The 27,222-nt window shown below is 37.9% G+C and overlaps 1 protein-coding gene across 1 annotated transcript; it reads right to left on the bottom strand.

Moving 5' to 3' along the window:
- Positions 1-5,448: 5,448 nt before the first annotated feature.
- Positions 5,449-15,346, bottom strand: LOC113412503 (amine oxidase [copper-containing] 3-like). Its single transcript, XM_026668192.2, has 4 exons — positions 13,780-15,346; positions 11,637-11,925; positions 7,851-7,980; positions 5,449-5,733 (listed from the first exon to the last, which is right to left on the bottom strand). Exons 1-4 carry the CDS (start codon positions 15,344-15,346, stop codon positions 5,449-5,451), a joined length of 2,271 nt encoding a protein of 756 aa, XP_026523977.2.
- Positions 15,347-27,222: the final 11,876 nt, after the last annotated feature.

Consider the following 27,222-nt stretch of genomic DNA (forward strand, 5'->3'; position numbering starts at 1 on the left):
AACCCTTGCTCAGGCAGGAAAACTGAGGATGGCAAAATCTGAATAGAGGTCCTGGAAAAAGTGTCAGAATAACAGAATAACACTTAGAAGGGACCTTGGGGGGGAACCCTATACCATTTCAGTATTTCAACTGCAGGTTTCTAAAAATCTTATTTTAAAAAAATGAGATTAATATCCTAACAAGATTTTTAGAAACCTGCAGTTGCAAGTTCTTCACATCTCCTTACCCTGAAGACCCAATTTCATTTGGGATTTAATCCCAAATGGATTGCCCTTTTAGCATTTCTCTTGATACTTCTCCAAAATGTACTCCCAAGAAGCCACATCTCCATCTCTCTCTCTCTCAAGAGATTTAAAGGTGGAGAAACTACAGTATTACTGGATTAATAGTCTTTCCAATGATGTATACAAGAGTCTAAACAGAAAATAAAAGCAAGAGCCAGCAAATATTAACATATTACTCACAAATCCTTCCTGGAAAATCAGTATTGATTTAATGTTTCCCAAATGCAATCCTTTGTGAAGCAAAATGCTCTGGACTATAGACATTGAATGCATGTAAATCCCTGAAAAATATGTGGTAGCCCTGGGCAAAAGAAAGGCAGCAAAATCACTCTAAGTGTAGGGACAGTGTAATATAATAGCACATGATAAATAATGGAATAATTAAAAATAATAGCACACTTCCTGTTTTGAGCTTCCCCAAAGACGGACCGCTGACCATGATCGTGCACGGCTTTGGTTCATACTTTGGCGTCGGAGAGCCCCAATCCTTTGGATTCGGGGCAGAAGCTACCTCATAGGGGTGGCGGAGGAAGGGCAGACCATCAGCTGGGTAGAGGGGAGTCACAAATCCCCTCCCCGGCTTGACAATTGCTCCCTCCCGAAGACGTCTGAAGCGGTGGTCTAAAATGGCCACCCTGAAGGGGAAGATTAGACTGGAATAAAATTGTGCAGGAGAGAGAAAAAGAAGCGAACAGCAGGAAGAATGGGATGATATAATCAAATGGAAGATACCTCCAGGATTAACATTGCAAAGAATCTTTAAAAAAGGATCTAAGCAGCGAAGAGAAAGAGAAAAAAAAAGGTGTGAATTGCTTTTGATAGCATCGAGGCTTCGAAACCGCAAAAGGTAGAAGCTGGAGAAGGAACTATATAATCAACTTGGATAAGTATACTCTGATTTTGTATTGGCACTAATAAAGCTGAACTATAGACTGTTAAAGAGGAAATTTAATATCAGCTGGATTTGATCTTTTTCTTGTTGGAAAATTGTGGTTTAAAAAGCTCTGAATAATAGAGACTGAATAATAATAATAGAGACTGAATAATAGAGAATAATCTGGGACTGGAACAACTAGTAACCAACAACACTAGACTAAACAACTGCCTCGATCTCATCTTCTGCAATAGTTTGAATTTAATTTACGGAATACAAACTAAAGAACCCTTTCCAGAGTGACCACAATATGATTGACTTTTGTCTCAACATACGCCCACACAAAAATCACCACAATGATGTAATCCCCAATTGTAACTTCAAAAGGCAACTATGATCTTATAAACAACGATCTCTCATCCCTTGATTGGCAATCTCCATTCACTGGATGCAATACTGTTGAAGACCATTACAACATATTTTTACTTGAAGTCAAAAGAGTCATCAAACTATATGTACCAACAACAACTCCCAAAACAAAACAAAAAGCAGATTACCCATAACAATAAGGAAACTTCAATCCAAAAGAGATCACTCTGGCGGAAAAACAAATCTGGTCACGTTGCCAATTTCAAAAGCCGATACAAAAATTTATGCCACCAGATAAAGACCGAATGCATCAATTATCACATTAAACAAGAGGAAAACCTTCTAAGCACCAATTCCACCCGTGCGTTTTACAATTTTGTAAACAACAAACTAAAAGACTCAAGGTCTATCCCACCCTTGATAGGACCTGATGGTAAAGACTGCAACGACGACACCATTAAAGCCAACATCTTTAACACATTCTTTGGCTCAGTATTTGTAAACAGCAATGGATCATGCCCAGTATTTCCTAGCCGTACCACAGATAACAACAATGATCTAATACATATCGATTTTACAGAAGACAATGTTGAAAAAGCACTACGCAATCTAAAACCATCTCTATCTATTGGACCGGATGGAATATGTGCCTACTTCTTAAAAAAGCTATCCACTGCCATAGCCAAACCTCTAAGCATAATCTTTGAAAAATCTTTCAGGACCAGCTCCTTGCCTAACCTATGGTCACAAGCCACAGTCATCCCCATCTTCAAAAAGGAGACCCAAGCCTAGTTGAAAATTACAGACCAATCTCCTTATGCTGCGTCACCTGTAAAGTCATGGAATCAATTATTAACCAATCCATCATCCTCCACTTAGAGACAAACAACCTACTCTCCAATAAACAATTTGGTTTCAGAAAAAACTATCCTGTAATCTGCAACTCTTACACTGCAAAAACATATGGACGACACAACTCGACCAGGGCAAAGCAATAGACGCAATCTACATAGACTTCTGTAAAGCCTTTGATTCAGTGGTACACAACAAACTACTCCTAAAAATAAAATTCTATGGTATCTCTGGACAACTGAATAACTGGATAGAAGCATTCCTGGCAAACAGACAACAAATGGTCAAAATTGGGAGCGTCCTATCAAATTCTGTACATGTCAATAGTGGTGTCCCCCAAGGCAGTGTTCTAGGACCAACTCTCTTCATACTCTACATAAATGACCTCTGTGATCATATTAAGAGCAATTGCGTTCTTTTCACTGATGATGTAAAGCTGTTCAATACCACAGACAATACTGCTACCCTACAAAAAGATCTTGACTATGTATCAGAATGGTCAAACAAATGGCAACTTCAAATCTCAACAAACAAATGCTCTGTCTTACATATTGGCAAAAAAATCAGAAAATAAAATACAAGCTGAATAGTCAAGATCTTGTTGATGACCCAAGCTCTGTAAAGGACCTTGGAATACTCACCTCTAATGATCTACGTGCTAGAGCCCACTGCAACTACATAGCCAAAAGGCATTAAGAGTTGTTAACCTAATCCTACGTAGCTTTTTCTCTGGTAATATCACACTACTAACCAGAGCATACAAAACATTTGCTAGACCAATACTCGAATACAGTTCATCAGTCTGGAACCCACATTACGTATCTGATATTGCACAATTGAGAAAGTCCAGAAGTATTTCACAAGAAGAGTTCTCCACTCCTCTACTCGTTGTAGAATACCTTATGCCACCAGACTTGAAATTCTAGAACTAGAAAACCTTGAATTACGCCGTCTTCGGTCTGATTTAAGCATGGTATATAAAATCATACATTGCAATGTCCTACCTGTCAATGAATACTTCAGCTTCAACCATAACAACACAAGAGCACACAATAGATACAAACTCAAAGTTAACCGCACCAAACTTGATTGCAGGAAATACGACTTCAGCAATAGAGTGGTCAATGTCTGGAATACTCTACCCGACTCTGTAGTTTCTTCCCCAAACCCCAAAAACTTTAACCTTAGACTGTCTACTATTGACCTCACCCCTTTCCTAAGAGGTCTGTAGGGGGCGTGCATAAGCGCACCAACGTGCCTACCGTCCCTGTCCTATTGTTTCTCTTATTCTTCTTTTATTTTTCTTATATGTACCCATTTCATGTATTCACAACTATGTATACACTTATACTTATTATCTTGTAAACAATTGGCAAATCAAATAAATAAATAAAATAAATAAATAAATAGAAGAAAAAAGAAAAGAGGGGGTGAAGACTTAGCAAAATAAAGAGCGCCATCTCAGTTAAACTCAACTTGTTTTTCTTTTTAAAAACTCTTGTTTCTTGAAATTGCATGGAAATTGATACAATAAAGCAAGAACTTTGAAAAATTGAAACATTGTAACAAAGAAAGAATTAGGAAGATTCTGCCTTTGGATTAGTTGCTGATTCTGACATGAATTTGGCACTAGATTAGTGGAGATTTAAAAACTAGAGAGGAGGAAAAGTTGACTGTTGGAAATAAACTTTAAAGATATTATTTGGATTAAATTGTGAATCAGAAAGTTGTAAAATGGCGATTTCTCTTATGGCATTAAAAATGGAACTCAGAAAAATGAAAGAAATGCTACAAGAACGAGGTGAATCGCTGGATTTTGCTTTAAAATTTATTGAAAATGCAACAGCAGAATATGAACAACAAAGACAAAAGGCAGAAGAGGAGGTGGAGCAAATCATAGAAGAGACCATCTTTAGTGAAAATAAATGAATTTATAACTTAGAGGTGACACACTTATATTGAGAAGAAGTGTCTTTTTTATTTAATTAGAATTTAAGATGAAATATACAAATGTGACAGTTAAAAGTACTAAAGTGTAATGATTATGAAAAATGCACAGAAGGCAGGAAGGCTAGCATCTATACTGGAAAATCAGAAACAGTCCATTTTTCTCTGAGCATTATTTAAGTGAATTAAATAATGAGATAAATATTTGGAATGATACAATAAAATAGAAAATGCATAAAAGCCCTGTTAAGATAAGGAATTGGATATAAAAATTGAATATGTAACCATGGTCATATTTGTATGTATATGTGAAACCTTTAATCATGCTGTTCACTAAAAAGAGACGTTAAAATATGGAAAACTGAAAAAAAACCTGTTTTTTAAATAATAATAATAATAATAGCACTGAGGTTTTTTTCTCTCTCTCTCCCTTCCTTCCACTTTCTTTTTCTTTTTCTTTTTCTTTTTTCTTTCTTTCTTTCTTTCTTCTCTCTCTCTCTCTCTCTCTCTCTCTCTCTCTCTCTCTCTCACACACACACACACACACACACACTCTCTCTCTTACACACACACCTACCACTCTCTGGGGATGGGGGGGCTAGCATGACTTGCAGTCTTACCTGTGACCAGGCAGATCAGGATTGCTCAGTTGGGGCACAGGCACCACGTGGGGAGGTAGGTTAAAAAAGTAAGCCACAAGAACCCATTGTGCCGCCTAGGAGGTGATAAGTGGCAGCATTGGGTGGGGTGAACGAGCATTGGGCAGGTAGGGCAAGTGAGCGAGTGGCGACCAGGCGACCAGGTCGGGGGCATGGCCAGCCAGAAGTCACTACCGGTTCAGCGACCCGTGCCAAAACATTGATACTGATTCTCCTGAACTGGTGCAAACTGGCTGAATACCACCACTGCTGACAATATACAGTACTCAAAATGTTTATGAATAAAAAAAACATATACTAAAAAGAAAAACTCAAATGCACACAACATTGCTAGTACAATATGAGATTCAAGTTTCAAAGATACTATAAGATACCCTTCAGGATTAGAAGCTGCTGGTCTGTCACAGTAGTTTCCAATCCACCTTTCCTCCATCCAATCCATCTGTCAAAAACTAGAAAATATTAGAAAGTTGTTAGGTTTTTAAAGCCTTCATAAGTGAAAGGTGGAAAAGTGGGCAAACATGAAGCAACTTTTGCCAGACATGCAAGTTGGTTGGTCTCACAGGAAGTGGGATCCTGCAGGTTGTTGAAGTAAACACTATCTGGAGAATACATGGAAGGGTCATCATCAAAATAATTGTATGGTTTCAAGAAGAAACCAATCACATTCCCAACAGTTGCAGTATTGGGCACATCCTCAGCATGTGGAATATGTAGAAAGCCAGCATTGATCCAGGCAACCAGATCCTGTGAAAGAGAAATATTTTTTTTTAAAAAAAATGTTAAATGCTGAGCTAACACAGGAAGGAAGAACTGACCAAATAAGACACAGTGATTGCTAATGGATGGATCAGAATGAACTGATAGATCAAATGCAATAAGGTAATAGCACAGTTTTCTTCTCAGAGGTAGGATGTAGTCATAATTTAACAAGCGGTTCTCTGCCCTAATGAATTCTTCCAACAACCAGTTTGCAAAACTGCTCAGAAAGTTAACAACCGGTTCTCCCGAAGGGGTGTGAACTGGCTGCATCCCACCACTGGATGTAGTGATCATTACAAATCCGAGAAGAGTCTTCCTTTTTTCGCCCATGGAAGGAATGATACTAAAAAGCAATTTTGTTTAAAGACAAATATGAATCCAGCTCATGATAACTTTAAAATAAATAAGCTCATAATAATCTTAGTATGGTTTCAAGCGCACAGAAGGCAGGAAGGCTAGCATTTATACTGGAAAATCAGAAACAGTCCATTTTTCTCTGAGTAAATTTCCCAAAGATCATTACTCTCTTCCTGTCAGGATTATTTCTGAGAATAGGGTGGGGTAAAGAAAAAATAGATTATTTTTACAAATTTATAGTGAGAAAAGTTTTCAGTACTCTTTGTATTCTTTTTCACTGAAAATGCCCTCTTTGCATTTGTGTTTAGAATATCAAGAAGCTGTTTTAAAATATGTTTTCTCATAATGCATTTCTTTGCCCAATCTCTCTTCAGAGGTAATCTAGCCTTTCTAATTAATTGCCTTTTAAAGCAGCAGCAAAACATTTCCCCCAAAAAAGATTAGAGTTCAAAAATTCAGCTGGGCTCTTCGGGGCTGTTTGTTTGTCATGATTGTATGCCTTCCCATCTCACTTATAATGACTATACTCTTTGTTGGGGGAATAGGAGGCATATTATTATTCTCCAGCATAATTATTCTCCAGCATAAAAAGAATTAATTACAGGGTGTCTTCATAAGCAAGGGGTAAATATAACTACATAACTTAAAAGAAGGCAATTTTAAAACTTATGAGCCATCTCTTTTTCTAAACCAAACCATTGTATTATCTTTTTTTTTAGAAAAAAATATTTTAAAAGCTATCTCTTGTTTATTTCTGGTAGTGACTAAATTATTTTTTCAGTGTTTATGGCTTATATATGATCTCTTCAAATGGCAGCATGGCACTGGCAATTTTTCTAAACTCATTGTTTTATTTGTTTGCATTTTATTGTAAAAAGCTCTAAAAATGTTTGAGAGGTAGATCATAAAAAGGTAAAGTTTTACTTTTCCAATCATGTCCAACTCTAGGCACAATGTGCTCATCACTGTTTCTTGGCTGAGGGAGCCAGCATTGTCTGAAGATATTTTCCATGGCCAGGTGACCAGCATGGTTATATGCCAAAGGTGCATGGAATGCTTTCACCTTCCTACTGAAATGGTACCTATTAATGTACTCGCATTTCCATGCTTTCGAACTGCTAGGTGGACAGGAGCTGGGGCAAGGAACAGGAGCTCACTCCATTGCATAGCACTTTGGTCTCAAACATGGACTGTCAGCTTTCCAGCCGACAAGCTCAGCATTTTTAATTGCTGAGTCATCGTTAAATAAAAAGACCCATTGTAATGGTGTGTGGGAAGGCCTTGGGGGATAAGTCAAAGAGATGCTGCCTAGGGAATTGTCAAATAAGAGGCAGCACAGTCCGCAGATGGATAGTGAGCAGGGCAAGAGGCTCATGATGGACCTTCTCTTGTTTGGCATTGGAGGAAAGAGATGCGTAAGCTTCCCCTGCTCGTAAGCGATGCTGTTAGAAGAGGGGAATAGAGAGGCTTCGGTTGCAGCATCTAGTTGTAAGCTGGGCACAAGGGACAATTTCATTCCCAAAGCAGTATCTCTTTCCCTCATCTTCCAAGGTCATTCCCACATAGCATTACCACCATTAAATAGCATTTGCCCAACTCCTGAGTGGCTTTTGGTTCTTTTTCCAGCCTGACCTCTGCTCCTTCAGATAGGTTCCATTTTTAATTGCTCTGCCCTCTGACAGTGAAAAACCTATAAGATTGAAGAATGGAAAAACACAGTTTTCCTTGCTATGTTAGATCCTCACCTCATTGACAATGGTCTCATTGTTTAAGAACTCAGAAAAGTCAACAGGGGGATCCCACGGATCTATTTGGCTGTAGATGCTGTTACTAGTTGGCTCCTCCTCCTTTCGCTTTGTGACAGCTAACTTGTACCTGAAAAGTAAAGCAACAGTGACATTGTGAGAAATTGGACTTATCATTTCTTTTCTTTTAAAAGTGCATGGGTTACTCTTTCACATCTGGCCATGGAAAGCGGCATGGAAAGAGAGGATAAAATTCTTCTGAGAGAAATTTGAAGCCTCAAACTGAAGGAATACAGTACAGATAAGCCTTGACTTAGAACCATATGTTTATAGTGACTTTTTGTAGTTATGCCACCACTGAAAAAAAAGTGACTTATGACTGGTTTTCATACTTAATGACCATTATAGCATCCCCCGTGATCAAAATTCAAATGTTTGGCAACTGGCATGTATTTGTGACAGTTGCAATGTCCCAGAGGCATGTGATCATCATTTGTAACCTTCCCAGCTGGCTTCCAACAAGCAAAGTCAATGGGAGAAGCCAAATTTGCTTAATGAGCAAATGATTTACTTAACAATTGTGACAAGAAAGGTCTTAAATGGGGTGAAACTCATTTAACAACTGTCTTGCCTAGCAACTGAATGTTTCACTTAGCAACAGAAATTTTGGACTCAGTTGTGTTCATAAGTACCTGTAGTACTTAACTATTGGTCCGTGAATTTCCAGACCCTCACAGTCATCTGATTGCAATCTGGAGTTACCAGCCCACATTTGCAACAGTTGTAGCATCCCGCAGTCAAATGATCACCATTTGCAAGCTTTTCTGCCAGCTTCCTCCAAGCAGAGTCAATTGGGAAGCTGATAGAGAAGATCATGAGTCACTGTGGTAAGTCTCCCCCACCAGGTAGCAACCTTCCCAGTACCATTTTGCTTATACTGAATCAGTCACCTGCACATATTTGTGACCTTTCTACACCTGGAAGCAGCCACTTACCTACCTACCAGCCAGCTTATAAGTCATCTGAATCTTACTGACTATCTGGGACTTGAGATTTCTTGCTGGCTTTTGGTTGCTGGCAGCCAGCAGGAAATTGCCAGGAGGTGCTTGCTTAATAGCCTGCTCTTTGTTTGACAGTGGCAAGAGGGACTGTTAGGATTGCCATTGCTAAACAATGCAATAACATGCCGGTTTTGCATGGCTTCGGCGGCGGCAGGAATTCGTGACTCTCCACGATTCCTGCTGCGCTCGCCGCCAAGGTGCCCCCAATCCAAATGGGTCTGGGGGATATGGCTGCCCTGTAGAGGCAGCCGAAGAGAGAGGGGATCCGGACAGGGGTTTGGGGGTGTCGCAGACCCCCTCCTCAGCCGGAAAAACCCCTTTTTCCCAAGGTGGTGGAGCGGCGGTCAGTAATGGCCGCCACAAAGAAGCCTGCAGCCGGGTAAGATTTGTGCTGGAGGAAGCAGGAGAAAGTGAAAGTGCTGGCTGAACCGTGACAATAAGATCTTAAATACCCTGGAAACTGAATTGCTTGAATTGCTTGAAGGATACATTGTTTCCCAAAGAAGATTGGAAAGCAGCGAAGAAAGCTGTCAAGGGAAAGTTTTTTTTTTCTTCACTCTCCCTTCCCATAGAAATAGCAGACGGAGATCTGGAAAATCTACTTGGGCACCGAAGGTAATTCAATTTGAAATTTAAAGCCAAGGGATAAAGGATTTCTGGACATTGGATTTAAAAACTTAAAATTCTTTCTATTTGTTACAAGGGGAAGGGAAGAGATAAAGACTTATTATAAGATTGTACTGAAGGAGACTGCTTTGAGCCTATAAGAACAGGAATAAAAGACATTAAGACTTCTAGAAGATCATCTTGGAACTGTGTATTTGAATTCTACCCCAGGAGGTGAAAATATAGAAAGAAGAAAGTGCTAAATGAAACTGTTTGCTCTGATTTGGTTTGCTTTGTGACTTTGGGATTTCTGTGAAATTTTTTTTTTTAAAAAAGGGATTAAAGACATTAGGGTTGTTTCAAAAAAGAAAGAAAGAAAAAATGGCATTATCCTTTGAAGGACTACAAATGGAATTTCAAAGACTGAAAGAAGAAGATAAGGACTCTTCTGGATCTATTTTTCACTTTTTAGAAATGGCGATCTCTACCTATCAAGAAATACGACAACGACAGGAAGGCTGGGATGAAGGAGAATAAGCCATCTTTAATGGACAAACACACTTAGTGGAGGAAGAAAAGGAAGTGGGGCAAGGAAAAGGTGATGTAAAAAGCAACCAAGAAAAAGAAAATGAGATGATATGAGCAGAAAGCAACAGAAAAGAGAAATACAGCAGAGAGGGAAGACTAAGAGAGTGAAATTTGAGAGATGGGGGGGTCAAAAAGCTAGAATGGATAAGAAAGGAAGGGGAAAAGGAAAGAGAAGTCATAAAGGCTTTAAACAAGATGCTAAAAAATGAATTTTTTTTCAGAGATAAGGGGTAAGATAATTTTATAAAAATGATTCTGCAAAAGTACATAAGAATGTATTGTAGACATTAGTATTTGAAGCTGAGTTAGAAAATTAAAATATTATATGAGTTAAAAATGTATTAAAGGGAAGCCATAATTTAATTATAGAGTTTAATTTCTTATGAAATATTGTTTTTATTGTTTAAGAATTAATAATAGAATCTAATTTCCTATGAAACATTGTTCTTATTATATTATAAATTTAATATTCCTTTTTCATTTTTTTTAGTTTTGTTATTATTTATTAAATCCAATATTATTTGTTTGTTTTATTATTTTGAAATGTAATACTTAGAATGTACGGAGCAGAATCAGTACGGAAAATATGTATTATTTTAAGTGTTATTTAGGGGAAAGATAAAAAGTTGTCATACTTTAATCAGTGTTTACAGGAGAAATATTGTATTAGATAGAAAGGTTAAATAGGTGATCAAAAGAAAACGGACCAAAGATGCAAATATAATTATTTAAATCGAGATGGAATAAATAAAATAGAATTAAAAGAATGAGTAGGAGAGAGAAAATATATGGAAAATAGAGAATGTTAAATAAGATATGAGATAGTATATTAAGAGAGTATAAACTTTGACTGATGTCTGTATAAAAAGAGTTAACCCGGGGTAAGCCGCTTTCCAAAAAGAAGTTTTATGTATCTATGTTTCGTGTAATGTTTGTTTAAGTTTGATAGGATGTGGAAGAGCACTAATGAAATTATATTCAATGAGTATATAACTTCAAGGCAGAAGAAATATGATTAAATAGAAGGAAAGGGAGTAATAAAGAGAAGTTTGGAAAAGATATGAAGTTGATTAGATAAGATAAATATATATATTAAATTATAGAAATGTGATAATTTGGAATTATCTTCTTTTTAAATAAGATGGTTTATTTGTTTCTTTTAGAAAAGATATTTTATGTTACTACATCCTATGTTCTGTTTGTTTGTGTATTGTATTAAAAAAAAAAACTAATAAAGTTTGTCCAAAAAAACCAACAACAACAATGCAATAACATGACATCACACTTTACAATCTCATCGCTTAGCGATGGGAATGCTGGTCTCAATCACCATTGTCAAGTGAGGTCAATCTATATTTCTTTACATGTTCCATAGCTACATTTCTTGGAGAAGAGTAAGTCATTACCCAAACATTCTTAGCACTACCAAGAGTTCAGCAGAACCCAGAAGAGCTCAGAAGACACTTTATACTATTACAGGTGAATAGTAATCAGCCTAAGAAATTTTGACTGGTAGAAATTGATGACATACCTGCCCCAACTGAAGCCTGGTTCCACTGGATCAGATTCTGATAGATGGTCTCCAGAAAAGCTGACTATCTGTATCCGGTAGCCTTTTTCATGGTCCCACTTATTGTTGCTGTCATTGGCAGCAAAATAGATGTAGTTGGGCATGGCATCACGGAGGCGGAATGCAGCTTGGTCCTCAGTTTTGAAAACTTTCCTCACCTTCTTCACTCGATCTATCTTATGTTCGGGGCTCCAAGGGGCCTGCAGTGTCTCAAAGGCCATGTCATTGCCAACTAGCATATTGCCCACACCTTAGAAGGAAAGCAAATACATTCATTCGTTTTTGGTTAGCAATATAGATCAGATTGCTGCTGCTGCATTTGTCTGCAGTGTGACACAGAAATGGAGCTATGATATATATATATATATATATATATATATATATATATATATATATATATATATATATATAATCAAATCAGTTTGATTTTCAGCATGAATATGAAGAAATTTATTTAAAGTCATTGTGGGAAATTGAAGATGCTAATTAAAACCAGAACAGGCATTAAATAGCAACATTAAATGCGAATTAAAACCAGAACAGACATTAAATGGCATGTTATGTCAAAATAACATAAAGACAAAACATTTAACAAAGTTGAAGATAATGGTTTGGCCTTATTTAATTACCATTGTATTTCAGACATTGTAGGAAGGAGAGCCACGTTTGTCTTCTCCAGTTTTGACAGTATTACAGGGGGAAATGTTTAACATGTACAATGGCACAATGGGATTAGCATCCTTCATCCACCCTCATTCATTCTAAACTATTTCACATACTACTCTACCTCTCACAATCTGGCATTTTCAGTGAAAAAAAGTTACTTTAGAGACAGAAATAAGATATTTTAAGGAGATGATTTCTGTTGAGTTTCTTTAAATGTTATTCCTCAAAGAAAATGAACTAATAAAAGAGGGAATTGACTGAGTAGAGTTACTTTGGCCTCAAAGTGTATGGGGTTCTAGAGGAGAATCCAAATTAAAGAATATTAAGAAAGGAAAATTAAGATAATTCAGAAGACAATAATACATTTTCACTTCACTTTTTCTTCAAGAAATAATACTAGTCCTGTTTTTATTACTCCACAAATGTAGCTAACATGTTAGATGAAAGAAAATTCAAACATTTCTAGACTGTTTCAAGCAGTAGGGAGAATTTAGAGAAATGTAAAGTTCTGCTAGATAGGACAATTGTATGATACAAAGAAAATAGAGTAATAATCTGGAATACATTCAGAAGGTGGTACTAAGGTACTGAAAGATCTGGAAACTAAACCCTATGAGGAATGATTAAAATATCTGGGTTTATTTAGTCTACAGAAAAGACAACTAATGAAAGATACTTATCAGCCTTCAAATAATTAAAAAGTTGCCACATGAAAGAGGCAGCAGACCTCATATCTATTGTACCAGAGGTTAGAATCAGAATTAGTGTGTTAACACTACAAGAAAGGAGGTTTGGGCTAACAGAAAAAAATGCTGGCTATAGAAGAAAACTTTTATTAGTTTTCTTGAAAGATAAACGCAGAGGAAACACTGGCTGGTTTTTTCAGGTATATTGCCAACCACAGTAAAGAAACAGCTTTAGGGGTACAGCTGCATATGAAAAGAAATACAAATGTTGTTCCCAGGTAGTTCTTCAAGTAAACCATCCAAGAAGTGAGAGGATAATATCTCTTTGGAGTAAAGGATCTAAAACAGGCTCAGTTTCTAATAAATGTTAGTCAGATCATACATTCTTCTTTCACCTCTTAGGGACAGCGGAAGCGACTGCTCTGGATTCTACACAATGTTAAATTGTCATCCAGACAGACACTTTTCATAGAAGGAAATAAAGTTTAAAAAATTTAAAATTAATCCCTAGAGAGACAGAAAAACATGTGGAACACTCTGTCTCACTAACGCTCCATCTTTTTAAAAAATGGTTAGATACAGATAAAGTTGTCAATTCAAACTGAAGCATTAGACTTTTGTCACATAATCAAAACTACATCCATCTCAAAGAAGGGATGCAAACATTTCCAAAGAACCACTCTACAATAAATCATGTCAGGCTTAGAAATCACTGGAGTTTTAAAAATATCACAAATGAGGCTGCCACTCACCACCAATGTCCATATCTACTTTGAAATTGATATTGTGGGTGTGAATTGATCCCGATACCCACTCTTGAACTCTGTTGCCAAAGTCTGTGGCATCCTCAAAGAAAAAAGCAGTTTGAATGTATCCGGTGGCAAGAAGATGGACACCAACAGCTCCATTTTGATGAAAAGCAAAGTTCCAGATATAGTTATAGTTACCAAGTGCTGATATGAATCTGATAACCAGACACGAGTCAGACAATCCTCCATAAAATGGAGACTGGACGCTTTCAAAATGACGTCTCAGAGGCAACTCAGAATTCTGTTCATAGATGCACATGGCCTTTTTATGGGTCTTGGGGGATGAAGTATCAAGAAAACTATGCACATCCAGGTAAGTAGCTAGGTAGGGGCAATCCACCCCCTGTGTGAGTGTGAACATTCTAGACCCAAATCCATAGACCATGTCCATGGATCTGACAGACATCATTGTAGGACCATTGGATCCATAGATAATACTTGCATCTTGTAAACTTAACTCATAGACTATTCTCTCTCCTCTAAATCTGACGTCAAAGATACGTGGTCCTCTATGGTTATCAATTCCAAAAGCTAAACTCCAAGACATGAAAGTTACATGGTTATCCTGAATTCTATACCGTGGTCCACGAGGCTCATAATGCAAAGGACTTGGTCCTTGTGGTGGCACCCTCCGCTTCAGTGATGAGTATCCCCCATCACGAGGGGGTAGTTTAACCTTGTTTACTTTAAACTTTCCCATATTGAATTGCTTTTCAATATCTTTCATGCCCTCAAAATATTGTCCATTATAAAAAGCTTTTATCACCTTCCACTGAGAATAATCCAGGCTGCTAAAATTCACTTGGATCTCAAATCCAACTGGATGCAAATAGCTGCCAGGAGTATACTGTAAGAGATTTATCCAGATTTTGCGATCTCCTGATTTTAGCCCTGGTGGCATTCCAAAAGTCATCATGAAAATTTTTGGTGGATAATCAAGGACTTTTCTCATGAAATTTGGAGCCTTGAGAAATTCCTTCAGAAGCAATATTTTATATAGTTCAACCACATCAGTCATCATAGGAACCCTTTGGTAATAAGGCAACATCTTTCCATACTTCTGCAAAGTAACATCTTGATGATACTTTGGCTTTGGAAGAGGACCTACTACAAATTCAGTGACATTTGGGACTGGCTGATTTCCAAAATGAACCACAGCCAGAGCTTCCCGCGCAGGCTTGACTCCTTGATAGTCTAGAAATTGTAGCACTGCTGATTTGGGAGGGAGCTGCAAGGTGATGGAATAGATGCAGTTGTCTGATGGCTTGGCTTTTGATGCACCTACCATTCGCACTCCCAGGTTGGAATGTAAATAGTTTTTTACTTGCATCATCTCTTCTGGAGTTAAATCTCGAAATACCTGGCTAGCAGTATCCTGACCTTCCCCTTGCCCATGGGAAGAGCTCTGACAACCCATAGATTTCTCTTCTCTATTTCGGAAAACCAAAACTAAGATGACAATGATGGTGATGCATATTGCTATGATAGAAGAAATCACTTTCCAATTCATTTTCCCAAACCTACAGACAGAAACATAGAAAAAGAGTCTGTTAAATCCTAAATAATATGTTTTTAGACCTGGATACACATATTAAAAAGAATTGTTGAGCATGTAAGCTTCAAAAGTGTAAATTCAAATGCATTACAAAACATTCCAGGAATTGTGCAAAAATAGCAATGATATGCTTACATCTTCAATAAACTTACCATTTAGTCAAGATACTTCTGTTTTCATTAGTTAGAACCAAGAAGACAATAGCAGGAGGCTTCTAAAACGACTAGATGTTGAGCTCAATTTAAATGAGATTTTACCTTTTTTAAAAAGTTGGTGTGCAATCTCTTGCAATGCTCTCAGTAATTTGCTGCTAGTATTGGGAAATTATACATTGTTTAAAAGGGAGTAGACCTTTATGCAAATTTATTGAAACAACAATTTCTATTTTGAGGAAATGCAATCCAGAGCACTTCTGAGCAGTCTTGTGCCAGCCTTTAATCTTTTTTTTAAGTTGTCAGCATTCAAAGTAATTTATTTCTCCTAACTGAAGTATGGTTGGGTAGATGCTATATTCCTTATACAGCAGCTAAATGTATATCCCTTCTAAGTATTTAAAGAATAACATAAGTTCCACAATGAGACTCACACTTGTCTCTTACCTTTTTTTTTTAAATGAACTTGACTTCTAAGGCCTGTTGTTTTACTGATATTTAATCTTCTAAATTATTTTTAATGATGGAATACAAACAACTACAAAGCCATTTGGAAAAAAAATACTGTATTGGTTATGTAGTGAAAAAATAACACACATGATTGTGATGATTAAAAAAAAGGAAAAGACCTAAATAAAAAAGAAATCCATATAATATCAACACAGGATCCATATAGTCTATATCAACACAGGATTAACTGAGTCCTTAATTTATCATTAAATCTAAACAATTCAGAAACATATGACATTATCTAACTAATGTCATAAATAGTGCATTCTACTAATAGTACAAATTATACCATGAGTGAAAATATGATCTCTAAAAATAAAATGTTGAGTGTGACACAATTGCATGCATGAGATTGCAATACAAGAATGATTTCAATTTTGAATTAAATTCAGATTTACTTTTTTAAAAAAATATTATAGATGGCATAAGTTGAGTCATAATGTGATTGGATCTAATTTTATAACCATTTTTACTCTGGTTATAAGTTGAAAGATCACAGTCATAAATTGTCTCACATGGTTGTGTGAATCCGAATTAACAAATGACAGTTTTTCCCATTGCGAATTCCAATCATGTGACTGCAAAATGCTGCAATCAGATGTAAATGTGAGCTGGTTGCCACGTGCCCAAATTGCAATTACATTAGCATGAGGGAGGGCAATGGACATAAGCTTGAATTTAGGTCATAACTGACTTTTTTTGTGAGACAGATGTTAGCTTGAACTATCGTTAAGTGAAAGGTCCTAAGTTCCTCTTGTTTGCCAATTACACCCATGCCACGGGGTGGGCTCCAAAAATGTTAGCAAAGGGTCCTCTGCCTGATTGCTGGGTGGGTGTGGCCATGGTGGGCATATAGGCCTCCTGCGCCACAGAGGGGGAGGTGTTTTTGCCCTCCCCGGGCTCCAGAGGCTTCCTCAAAAACCGATTCTTATTTCTTTAACATCAATTTTATTAAACGTTACAATTAAAAAGATTAAAAAGAACAATATAAGCAAAAAAAAAAAGAATAAAAATAAAATGCAGAAAAGTAACAAAATGGAAAGCAGGATAGAAAAAAGAGAACAATTAAGATTATAGTCAAGAAAAAGAAAAGTAATATACAGAAATGACTTCCTGTTCATCAAAAATATAACTAATTTTAGTAACTTTTGCCATCTTTACCTAAAATACAAGTGTTTTCTTCTTCCCATGTCCCATTTATTTATCTAGAAACAAATCCTTAAAACCTTGTCATTCATTCCTGATCAGCAAAAGTTATTAAGAGTTATCTGGTATAACAACACTTCTACTCTGGCCTTGAATAAATATACCAACTTTGGATTCCTTTCTTTTACTTTTAAGAATTTTGATCTTTAATCCCTTCAAATAATGCCATAGAACAGTGGTTCCCAAAGTGGGCAGTACTGCCCCCTGGTGGGGGAAGTGGGATGCCTTAGGGGAACACTAAGAAGCAAGGAGGCCGGCAGGGGGGTGCTAAGAGGTGGCTGGGGGTGCTAAGAGGCGGCAGGGGGCGTTCAAGGCACCAGCCCCATAGGCTCACCCCACTGACTGTTTCACCGCTCCATAGCTGGTGCCTCAAATGCGGAACCCGCACGCAGCGAGCCTTGCCAAGCCTGGGGGGGAGAGGTGGGAGGTGGTGGAAAGGGGGCTCCTTAGCTTGCAGGCTGCCTTCTCCAGTGGAAGCGGTGGAGGCGCACCACAAGGCCCGAAAGCAAAAAACCCCCAAGGTGCACAGTGGAAGGGGTGGGTGGCCTGGCGTTAGGGCCCCCTTCCCTGGAGGAGAACAAGGGAGCGTGCAGTGCCTACCTGGCCTCCGCCTCTCCAGCCAGCCGGACTTGCGTGCAGGATGCGGGTGGGTGCAGCTGCAGCTCTCCAAGGCATGTGGCTCAGTTCGGTTCAGCTCTACATGGCCGGCCCGGACCTAGAACCTAGCCTCCCTCTGCAGCCCAGTTCTTCTGACTGAGCCCTGTGCTTGCTTGATTGCTTATTTTCCAAGTGATCATTCCCTCTGCCTCTGCCAGTCTGGGCTTCTTCCGCACGCCTTCCTCCTCCCGGGTGGAGCGTAAAGATAGGCGGAGCACTTCCCTGAAGTTTGGAGTCTCTGAGTGTGTGCAGAGTGCCTCCCCTTGCTTGGCCTGATGGAAGTGGACCTTGGGTCGAAGCAAAGAGGGTCAAGTCGGCCGCATCGCTGCCCCGGGGAGGTTAGCATTGCAAAATTTGATGCCAAAGAAAGAACTGGGGCAGGGGGCTGGAGAAGGGGCAGAGGGGCAGCTGCATTAAGGAGCAGGAAGATCTTAGCCATGGTTTATTGACTAAGCTGGAATCAAACAGCATGCTAAATTCTAACCAGAATGGCTGGGTTGATATATTCAGCCCATGTTTCTCAACCTTGGCAACTTGTGTGGACTTCAATTCCTAATCTGGCTTTGCTCTATTTTCCCAAAGTGCCGCCGCTGTCACATTCTATCTGTCTGTCTATCTATCTATCCATCCATCCATCCATCCATCCAAAAGTTCTGTCTGTCTTTTACTTTTTTGCCCCTTCTCAAAAAAAGCTCTAAGAGGTCTCTTTTGTAAATCCAATATAGGAATGTTATGCAGGTCACTGTTTCAGTCTGCTGCTTGTTTACCTCTTTTAATTATTGTTTGCATATTGTTTGCCATAACATTCTTGTAGCCTGCCATGTTTTGTTTCACTTTCAGATCTTGAGATCTCAAGTCTCATGCAGTTCCTCTTGTTTCTCTTCCATAATGACTCAAAACTGGAAACAAGTATATCAAGTACAATTCAACAAGGGAAAGGACAAACTCCCCTCTGTATGCAAAAAATTAAATGTATAATGATTGTTTACAAGCAAAGTTGTTCAGGTATTCTCTTCATTAAAATAAGCTTTCTGAGTGATTTAATGGTCATCACATTTTTAAAGATATTTTGTTGATTGTACTTGCAGAACATGCTAAACCAGAGACGGCAGCTTTTGGGGCTAGTAACCACATCTGGGATTTTGAGAACACGCTTAATAAGCAAAATAGCTGTAGGGATATTTGTAAAAGCTGCCATCTAAGACTTGACAAATCATGAATAAATGGCCTTTGCTACCTCTTCCCCTTTTTTTGCACAGGTACTGTATCTTAAGTTACAAATGAAATGTACAATAATTCATAGAAAACACAAAGGATCATCACATCACTCAGAGGTGGTATTCAGCAGGTTCTGGAGAACCGGTAGTGGAAATTTTGAGTCGTTCAGAGAATCAGCAAATACCACCTCTGACTGGAGATTTTACAGTATCCTTCCCCTGCCACACCCACCAAGCCACGCCCACAGAACCGGTAGTAAAAAAAATTGAATCCCACCACTGCAATCGCGAAAAAACAGGATGTTTGTATGCAGTGAGCAAACACTTGGTCTTGAAATCCAACTGGCTGCAAATAATAACCGGTGATTTTCTGAAAATGACTCACCTACATTTGCAATCATCTGATTTCAGCGCTAATGTCTCGACATCTTTTTTTAATCTCATGACAACCAAAACTGGATGCAGTGTTCCAAGTGTGGTCTTATTAAAATGATGGCAAGGATGGAGCTTCATTTTTAGCGGGACACAGAACAAGAGATTGTACCTGATGCATTGATGGACTGCTTAAAAGTATAGGCTCTCTCATACATAAAAACTAAAATGACTACAAATTTATCAAGATTAATCACTCACAATGAATTTTTGGGTTTGGATTACAGCTAGTCCTCAATTTGCAGTTATTCATTTAGTACTGTTAAAGTTATAGCAGCCCTGGAAAAAAAAAAGTGGCTTATGAGAGATCCTCACACTTACAATTGTTGCAGCATCCCCACAGTCACACAATCAAAATTTGGCCGCTTGGCAACTGGCATGTATTTACAATAGTGGTTGCCACCTCCTAGGATCATCTGACTATTGGTTTCTGACAATCAAAGTCAGTAGGGATTCACTTAACAACCATGGGGAAAATGTCAAAAAATTGGGTGCGGTTCATCTAACTTGTTTAGCAATGGAAATTCTGGTCCCAGTTGTGGTTGCAAATCAAAAACTACCTTTCCTCCTGATTTCAAAAGGCTTCTGGATATATTTAAATCCCGAACATTGATTCCAAGCGGCTACACGTTATTAAGCAAAGCTATTTAACCACAGTTAAGCAGCAAACTGGCACAGCATTTTATTCTTCTGACAAAGTAATGAGAAAACCAGAAACTTTCGGAGGCAAAATAAAAAATAAATAAAACAACTCACAGGTAATTTCAAAATGGAGAAGCACATATAATAAAATGAGCCAAATGTGAATCAGCAATGTGACGTTGGCAACAATGGGGGAAAAAAAACTAATGCAATTTTGGATTTGGTTTTTAATCCCTTGGGTTTTTTGTCAAAGGAAGTATTCCACAGCAGTCAATCTCTCTGGTAATGCAAGATCTGATCTATTTCTTTTTTCATTTTGTCACTTTTTATCTTTAAAATAAAACTTTTAATAAAAAAAAATCATATAAAAATATGAAACTTGCATAGTTGTCTAAACTAACTTTTTTGATTAAAAAAAATACAATATCTAAATTTATTGCTGACTGGAAACCCCTTATCAATGACCTTATGGTTTGTAGTTTTGATGATTACAAATAAATTGGAAAGTTTTTCTATTTCTTTTTTCCCCCTTTTCTCTCCCTCTTTTCTTCTGTTTCTTTATATTAGCTTTTTGTTAGTTTTTTAATCTTGTTTTTAAAACTTTTAATAAAAGTATGTGTGTGGGTGTGTGTGTAGAGAGAGAGAGAAAATGTACGATCTTGTTATCAGCACTGCTCTTTAAGAAAGATGTCCAGCAGTTTCAGAAAGCATTCATATGGTTTTCAACTGCCAACATTCTCAATTAATAAAAGAGATTCTGACTTTGAATTAATTTGAATCAGCAAAAGCTATACCCGCTTTTTTTTTTTTTTTTTTGCATTGCATTGCAAAGATCATTCTTAAGTGAAGATAGAGTTGTGGTGGCACAGTGGTTAGAATGGAGTATTGCAGGAAAACTCACTGCTCACTGCCAGAAGTTCGATCCTGACGGGATCAAGGTTGACTTAGCTTTCCAGCCTTCCAAGGTTGGTAAAATGAGAACCCAGATTGTTGGGGACTGACTCTGTAAACTGCTCAGAGAGGGCTGTAAAGCACTATGAGTGGTATATAAGTTTAAGTGCTATTGCTATTACTATTGCTAAAATATTATCAGTGACACTTGCCAAAGAAAAAGAGGAACTCAGAGTGATCAAGTAACCCTGAATCATCATAGCTAAATCCTGGCCCTTTTCTTTAGGTATTGTAACTTGGTATGCATGCACACCCAAATGGGATAGAATTTGCACCTCAGCATTGATTTCATTATTCTGACAAGAGTAGTCATTGAGAACTCAGTTGACCCAGCCTGTATGTAGAATCTATTGAATATAAAGTATTTGCTCTGGTAGGTAAAGGAATCAAGGGAATTTTTGGGAAAATCTCTATTGCTCTCATGCTGTTCAGTCCCTGAAGCTATATTTTGGCTTCATCATTCCTAAAAGATTCTTAATGCCTGAAGCTTAATATATCAGAGCAGCTGACTGTAATGAAAATTCTCATCTCTTGTAAAATATAAAATAAAATATGTACTGAATTTTAAAAGGAGAGCATCTGACCTACTGAGCAAGAATGTTAAAATGATCTGAGAGGCCAGCCACTTCTTTCAAACACTTATTGTACACAGAAGAAGACAGCTTTAAAAATCTCAGAAATATTCTTTAATAGGAATCAGCAATCAAAATCCAAACAATGCAATAATAGGCACTGGCTGCTATCTGTGTAAAAACCCTGCAAGGAAGAAGATACTCAGACATAAAAGTAAAAAAGAAGTCATCAGATCTTTAGCATTTCATTGCTAATGTACAGTGAAATAATGCATAGGACTCAGTGTAGACAATCAAAGTTGATCAAATGGCCCGTTAATTATTAAATTGCTCACTGCCTAACATACTGGCATCCAGAATATTTAAAAATTTAAGCATACCTGCAGTATGGAAGGGGTGAAACAGAGGAAAAAATTGGGTCATGCTTTCTTTACTTGTTGAAAAAGGAATTTGGGCAAGGCATATTTTGTCACTGAGTATTTAGTTTTCCATGCTGTGCATACCAACAGAAAGCATAGTCACATATCAGGCACATCTCTTCAATCCATCAAAGCAGCTCATGATACAGAATTATAGAATAACAGAATTGGATTCTAGTCCAACCCCCTGCTCAAACAGGAGACCCTATACCATTTCTGACAGATGGCTGTCCAGTCTCTTCTTGAACTTCTCCAGTGATGAAACACCCACAACATCTGAAGGCAAGCTGTTCCATTGGTTGATTATTCTCACTTTCAGAAAATGTCTCTGTGATGACCTGGGGTGTGGCACAAAGGCAACACAGTCACATAAGTAAGAAGAGTACCTTTAATACCTCCAGCTTTGCCCCCAATATCCAGGTTACCTTCAGCTGGAGAAAAAAACTCTCCCAAGAACAGTCTTTAAGTGGAGGAAATTCAGTCTGAAAACAAAGTACATACTAACAGTAAATAAAAATCCACATAAACCACGCTGCGGTAATTAACTTGACAGGGCAGGAGAAGGAATTCCAGACTTGAAAGGCCAGCAAAATACACACAGTTGGGAAGATGCCAGGAACCCAAATAAGCCTCAACAATAACAGATAATTCACAATTTGCTTTCAACAAGTTGTTGTGCGCAATCTCCCTTTTTAAACACTGTATTCCCAGCTGCAGCTAATGAAAAGAATCAGGGCCCTTTCCTCCCCCGTAAGCCATGCAACTGTTAGGGATAACATTGGTTACCTAACTTAGTTTGGATAAAAATAATATATATAAACTATGTTAGTGAGTTTAAGTGTTTGTATCACTTTAAACTGTAAACCAAGTTTTTGGGTGCGGTTGTAAAATCACCATAAGAGGGAGCAAGAGAGCTCACTGTTTGCCTCGGCTTTTACTGGAATGCTGACAATGAAGGATTGATGGTGATAAACTGCGTGTTTGCTGAGAAGAAGAAAGAAGGTTTGATTTTCTTCATATCTCTGACTGCAAAAGAGATATATCACAGGACTGATTGATTGTAAGTTTACTGACCTCTTTTTCGACACTGGACTTTGCAAACTGAATAAACCCCGGATGGACTGAACTTAGTGTATGATATATGGACTGTTTTGACTATGCTATAACTCTTGCTGGAATAAAAACTATTTAACTTGCACAGTGTATCTGTCTTACTGAGTGTAAGCTACTACAACGTTTTATCTCACATATCTGCCTGTCTGCTAGACTGCCGTTGCACGTTCTGCTAGGGTGTATATCCCTAACACTGGTTATGGGCCCAGGTGCACAGTCAGACTAACCAGGATATAACAGGCTTGTAAGTGAGAGTTTGTGTAGCAACACAATACTGTAAACAGACAGCTGTGTTTTATTAATTATAGTTTTAATATCCAGAAAAAGATGGCACAAGTCAATTTACAAAGTTTGTCTCTAATATCCAAACTGGATGGAACAAACTATGTTTCATGGTCTATGAAATGCAGCCTACTTCTACGCAGAGAAGGTTTGTGGAATATAATACAAAACCCACCAGAGGTAGATGCATGGGATCCGGAGGATGAGAATGATGCCCAGAAAATACAAGAATATCAATTGAAGAATGAGCAAGCTCTCTGTATAATAGGACTGACACTCTCTGACCAGCAACTTGTCCATATACGTGGAGAAGAAACAGCTGCGAAATGTTGGGAGAATTTAAAGAAGATTTATGTTCGAGACAGTGTAGGAGCACATATAAATCTTACACGGAAACTGTTTAGAACACATCTTCAAAAGAATGGAGACATGCTGAATCATATAAACTCAATGAAGATAATTTTTCAAGAACTGCATGAAAAGGAACTTATCTTCACTGAATTACACCAAGTTTATATCATTTTGTCTTCTTTGGACGAGAGCTACGATGACTACATAACTTCACTTGAAGTGCTGCCAAAAGATACCCTTACATTAACTGACATTACTGGCAGATTAATTGAAGAAGCCAGGATAAGGCTTGAAAGGGATCAACTCAGAAGGGAACAACCACAATGTGAAGAAGAGAAAATATCTTCGTCAGCATATACAATTAGAAAATGTTTTAATTGTGGAGGAAAAGGACATTTGGCTAGATTCTGCAAGAAAGGAAAAAGCCAAAAAGCCAGCCAGAAAGATAAAATGCATCAAAGGGATAAGAAATGCATAGAGTTAGACATGTATAGCAACGAAACTGTGAATAGTAATTTATGGGTGGTAGATAGTGGAGCATCACACTGCATAACGAAAGATAAGAAAAGATTTGTTAAGATGTCCACAAGTTCACAGCAGATATCGTTAGCTAATGGATGGAAACTTAAGGCTAAAGGTGAAGGTATAGCATATTGTTCTTGCATAAAAGAAAATGTAAAAATGTTATATGTACCACAGCTTAAGTTTAATTTGCTTTCGGTTAGAGTTTTGGTTAAACTAGGTTATGTAATTACCTTTAGGGGAGACAATTGCATAATTGAAAAAGAAGGTAAAAAAGTGACTGCAACTTTAAAAGGTGAATTATATGTGTTAAATGATAATTTAGAGGTGGCTAACACAGTTTATAATAATGTTAAACCTCATGATGAGTGCATACATTTGTTACACAGACGTTTAGGGCATATAAATTTTAAAATGCTTAAACAAACGGTAGAACTATCTAAAGGTATAAAACTGAAACCTTGCAGTAAGTACCGTATATACTCGAGTATAAGTCGACCCGAATATAAGCCAAGGCACCTAATTTTACACAAAAAAACTGGGAAAACTTATTGACTTGAGTATAAGCCGAGGGTGGGAAATGCAGCAGCTACTGGTAAATTTCAAAAATAAAAATAATTAATTTGGGAAACGATCTCACTATCATGAAAGGTTTAATTGATTCACTAACCCAAAAGAAGAAGATGATGATGTCAGCGGGAGGCAGGAGTCACTCTCTTCCCCTCCCTCGGAGGCCCCTGAGTCAGGAGTCGCTACCGCCGGCGCAGCCCCAGTCCCGCCGCCTCGGAAGGGAAAGGCAAAGCGCTTTTTGCCTTTCCCTTCCCGAGGCGGGGACTGGGCGCGCTGGCGGCAGCGACTCCCAACCCAGCCGGGAAGGGAAAGGCAAAAAGCGCTTTGCCTTTCCCTTCCCGAGCGGCGGGGGACTGGGCGCGCGCGGCGCAGCGACTCCCAACAGCCCCAGCCGGGAAGGGAAAGGCAAAAGCGCTTTGCCTTTCCCTTCCCGAGGCGGCGGGACTGGTGCCGCTCCGGCGGCAGCGACTCCACACCATTTTTTTTTCAGAGGGGAATCTGACTCGAGTATAAGCCGAGGGGCATTTTTTCAGCACAAAAAATGGGCTGAAAAACTCGGCTTATACTCGAGTATATACGGTATTTGCACTGCAATTCTTGTAGTCAAGAGAAAAGCAAGGTGATACCAGCAAATAGAGTTAATGGATTTAAAACAAAAGAGCCTCTAGAGGTAGTATTTGCTGATATTATAGGTCCTAAAAAACCAAGTGTGGGAGGTGCTCGTTATATACTAAGTATAATGGACCATTATTCCAGATATGGTTTCTGTTATCTAATGAAAAGCAAAATGGAAACATATCAAAATTTCTTTAATTGGCTTAAATTCGCAGAAAGAAAAACTAAAAAGAAATTAGTAACTCTTATCACTGATAATGGTACGGAATTTATAAACAATAAATTCCAAAATAAACTGAAGATGGCAGGTGTTGAACATAAAAAGTCTGCACCATATAGGCCACAACATAATGCCTTTATTGAGAGACGAGGCCAAACATTACAAGCAATGGCTCGTAGTATGCTGTCAGATTCAGGATTACCTGAGAATTTGTGGGGAGAAGCAATAATGAGTGGTAATCATATATTGAATAATGTTGTTAACTCAACAACTGGTGAATTACTATTCACACGGTGGCATGGCAGAAAACCTGACCTAAGCTACATGCACACATTTGGAGCACCAGCATGGGTGCATATCCCTACACAACTGAGAAAGAAAGGGCAACATAGGGCTAAAAGGTTATTTTTTGTAGGTTATGAATCTAATCACAAATCATACAGATTCTGGGAAAAAGGTACATCTAGAGTTTACTGTAGTGCTAGTGCACAATTCCTGGAACATGTAGGATGGGAAAAATTGGAGCAAGATTCAAATAAGGAAGTAATTATAGAACCCTACAAAAGACCAAAAGAAAAAATCAGTAATAAGATGAGTACAATTAAAGAGGAAGTAAAGGAAGAGCATATAGGACCAGAACAGGAAGAAATACCAGAACAGGAAGAAATAGATAATCAGGAACAGGTAGAATATGAAAGTCCACCTGTAAGCCCTGTAATATCTAGACTTTCTACATGTGTAACCAGACCACCTGATAGGTATCAAGCAAGTGTAGTTTGCCAAGTTAGTAAAGTTCCAACTAGTGTTGAAGAACTCAGGATGTATCCTGCAAAGGATCAGGAGAATTGGCAAAAGGCAATGGAAAAGGAGTTAAATTCATTAAAGGAAATGAAAGTTTATGAAGATACCAAATTACCTCCAGGTGAAAAGTCCATTGGTTGCAAATGGATATTTAAGTTAAAAACTGGTAAAAATGGGACTGTTACCCATAAGGCTAGATTGGTAGCTCAAGGATTTAATCAAACTGCATGTGATTATGATGAGATATTTGCACCAAATTTAAAGGCTATAACCTTGAGAGCAGCTTTAGTGTGGGCAGCTAAGAAAAACTATATCATAAATCATTTAGATGTAGAAACTGCCTATCTGCATGCACCATTGCAGCACACTATATATTTAAGAAAACCAGTAGGTATTAAAGATGATAAAAATAATAATGACTGTTGGAAACTGAAAAAGAGTCTCTATGGATTGAAACAATCTGGTTATGAATGGAACCAATATATTGTAAAAGAGTTAAACAATATAGGGTTTAAAGCAGGTTTAGCTGATCCATGTTTATTCAAGAGAGAGACAAATGGAATAGTATCATTATTATTGTTGTTTACAGATGATATTGC

This window comes from Notechis scutatus, chromosome 4, assembly GCF_049901735.1.
Source record: "Notechis scutatus isolate UNSWTSFEM ecotype Mainland chromosome 4, rNotScu1.2, whole genome shotgun sequence".
In the NCBI taxonomy this organism is placed as follows: Eukaryota; Metazoa; Chordata; class Lepidosauria; order Squamata; family Elapidae; genus Notechis; species Notechis scutatus.

Coding starts and splice junctions, on each gene's coding strand:
- LOC113412503 (XM_026668192.2), bottom strand. CDS start 15,346: ATGAATTGGAAAGTGATTTCTTCTATCATAGCAATATGCATCACCATC. Junction 11,926..13,779: donor AGTAGATATGGACATTGGTG/GTGAGTGGCAGC, acceptor TTTCCTTCTAAG/GTGTGGGCAATATGCTAGTT. Junction 7,981..11,636: donor CCAGGCTTCAGTTGGGGCAG/GTATGTCATCAA, acceptor TTTACTTTTCAG/GTACAAGTTAGCTGTCACAA.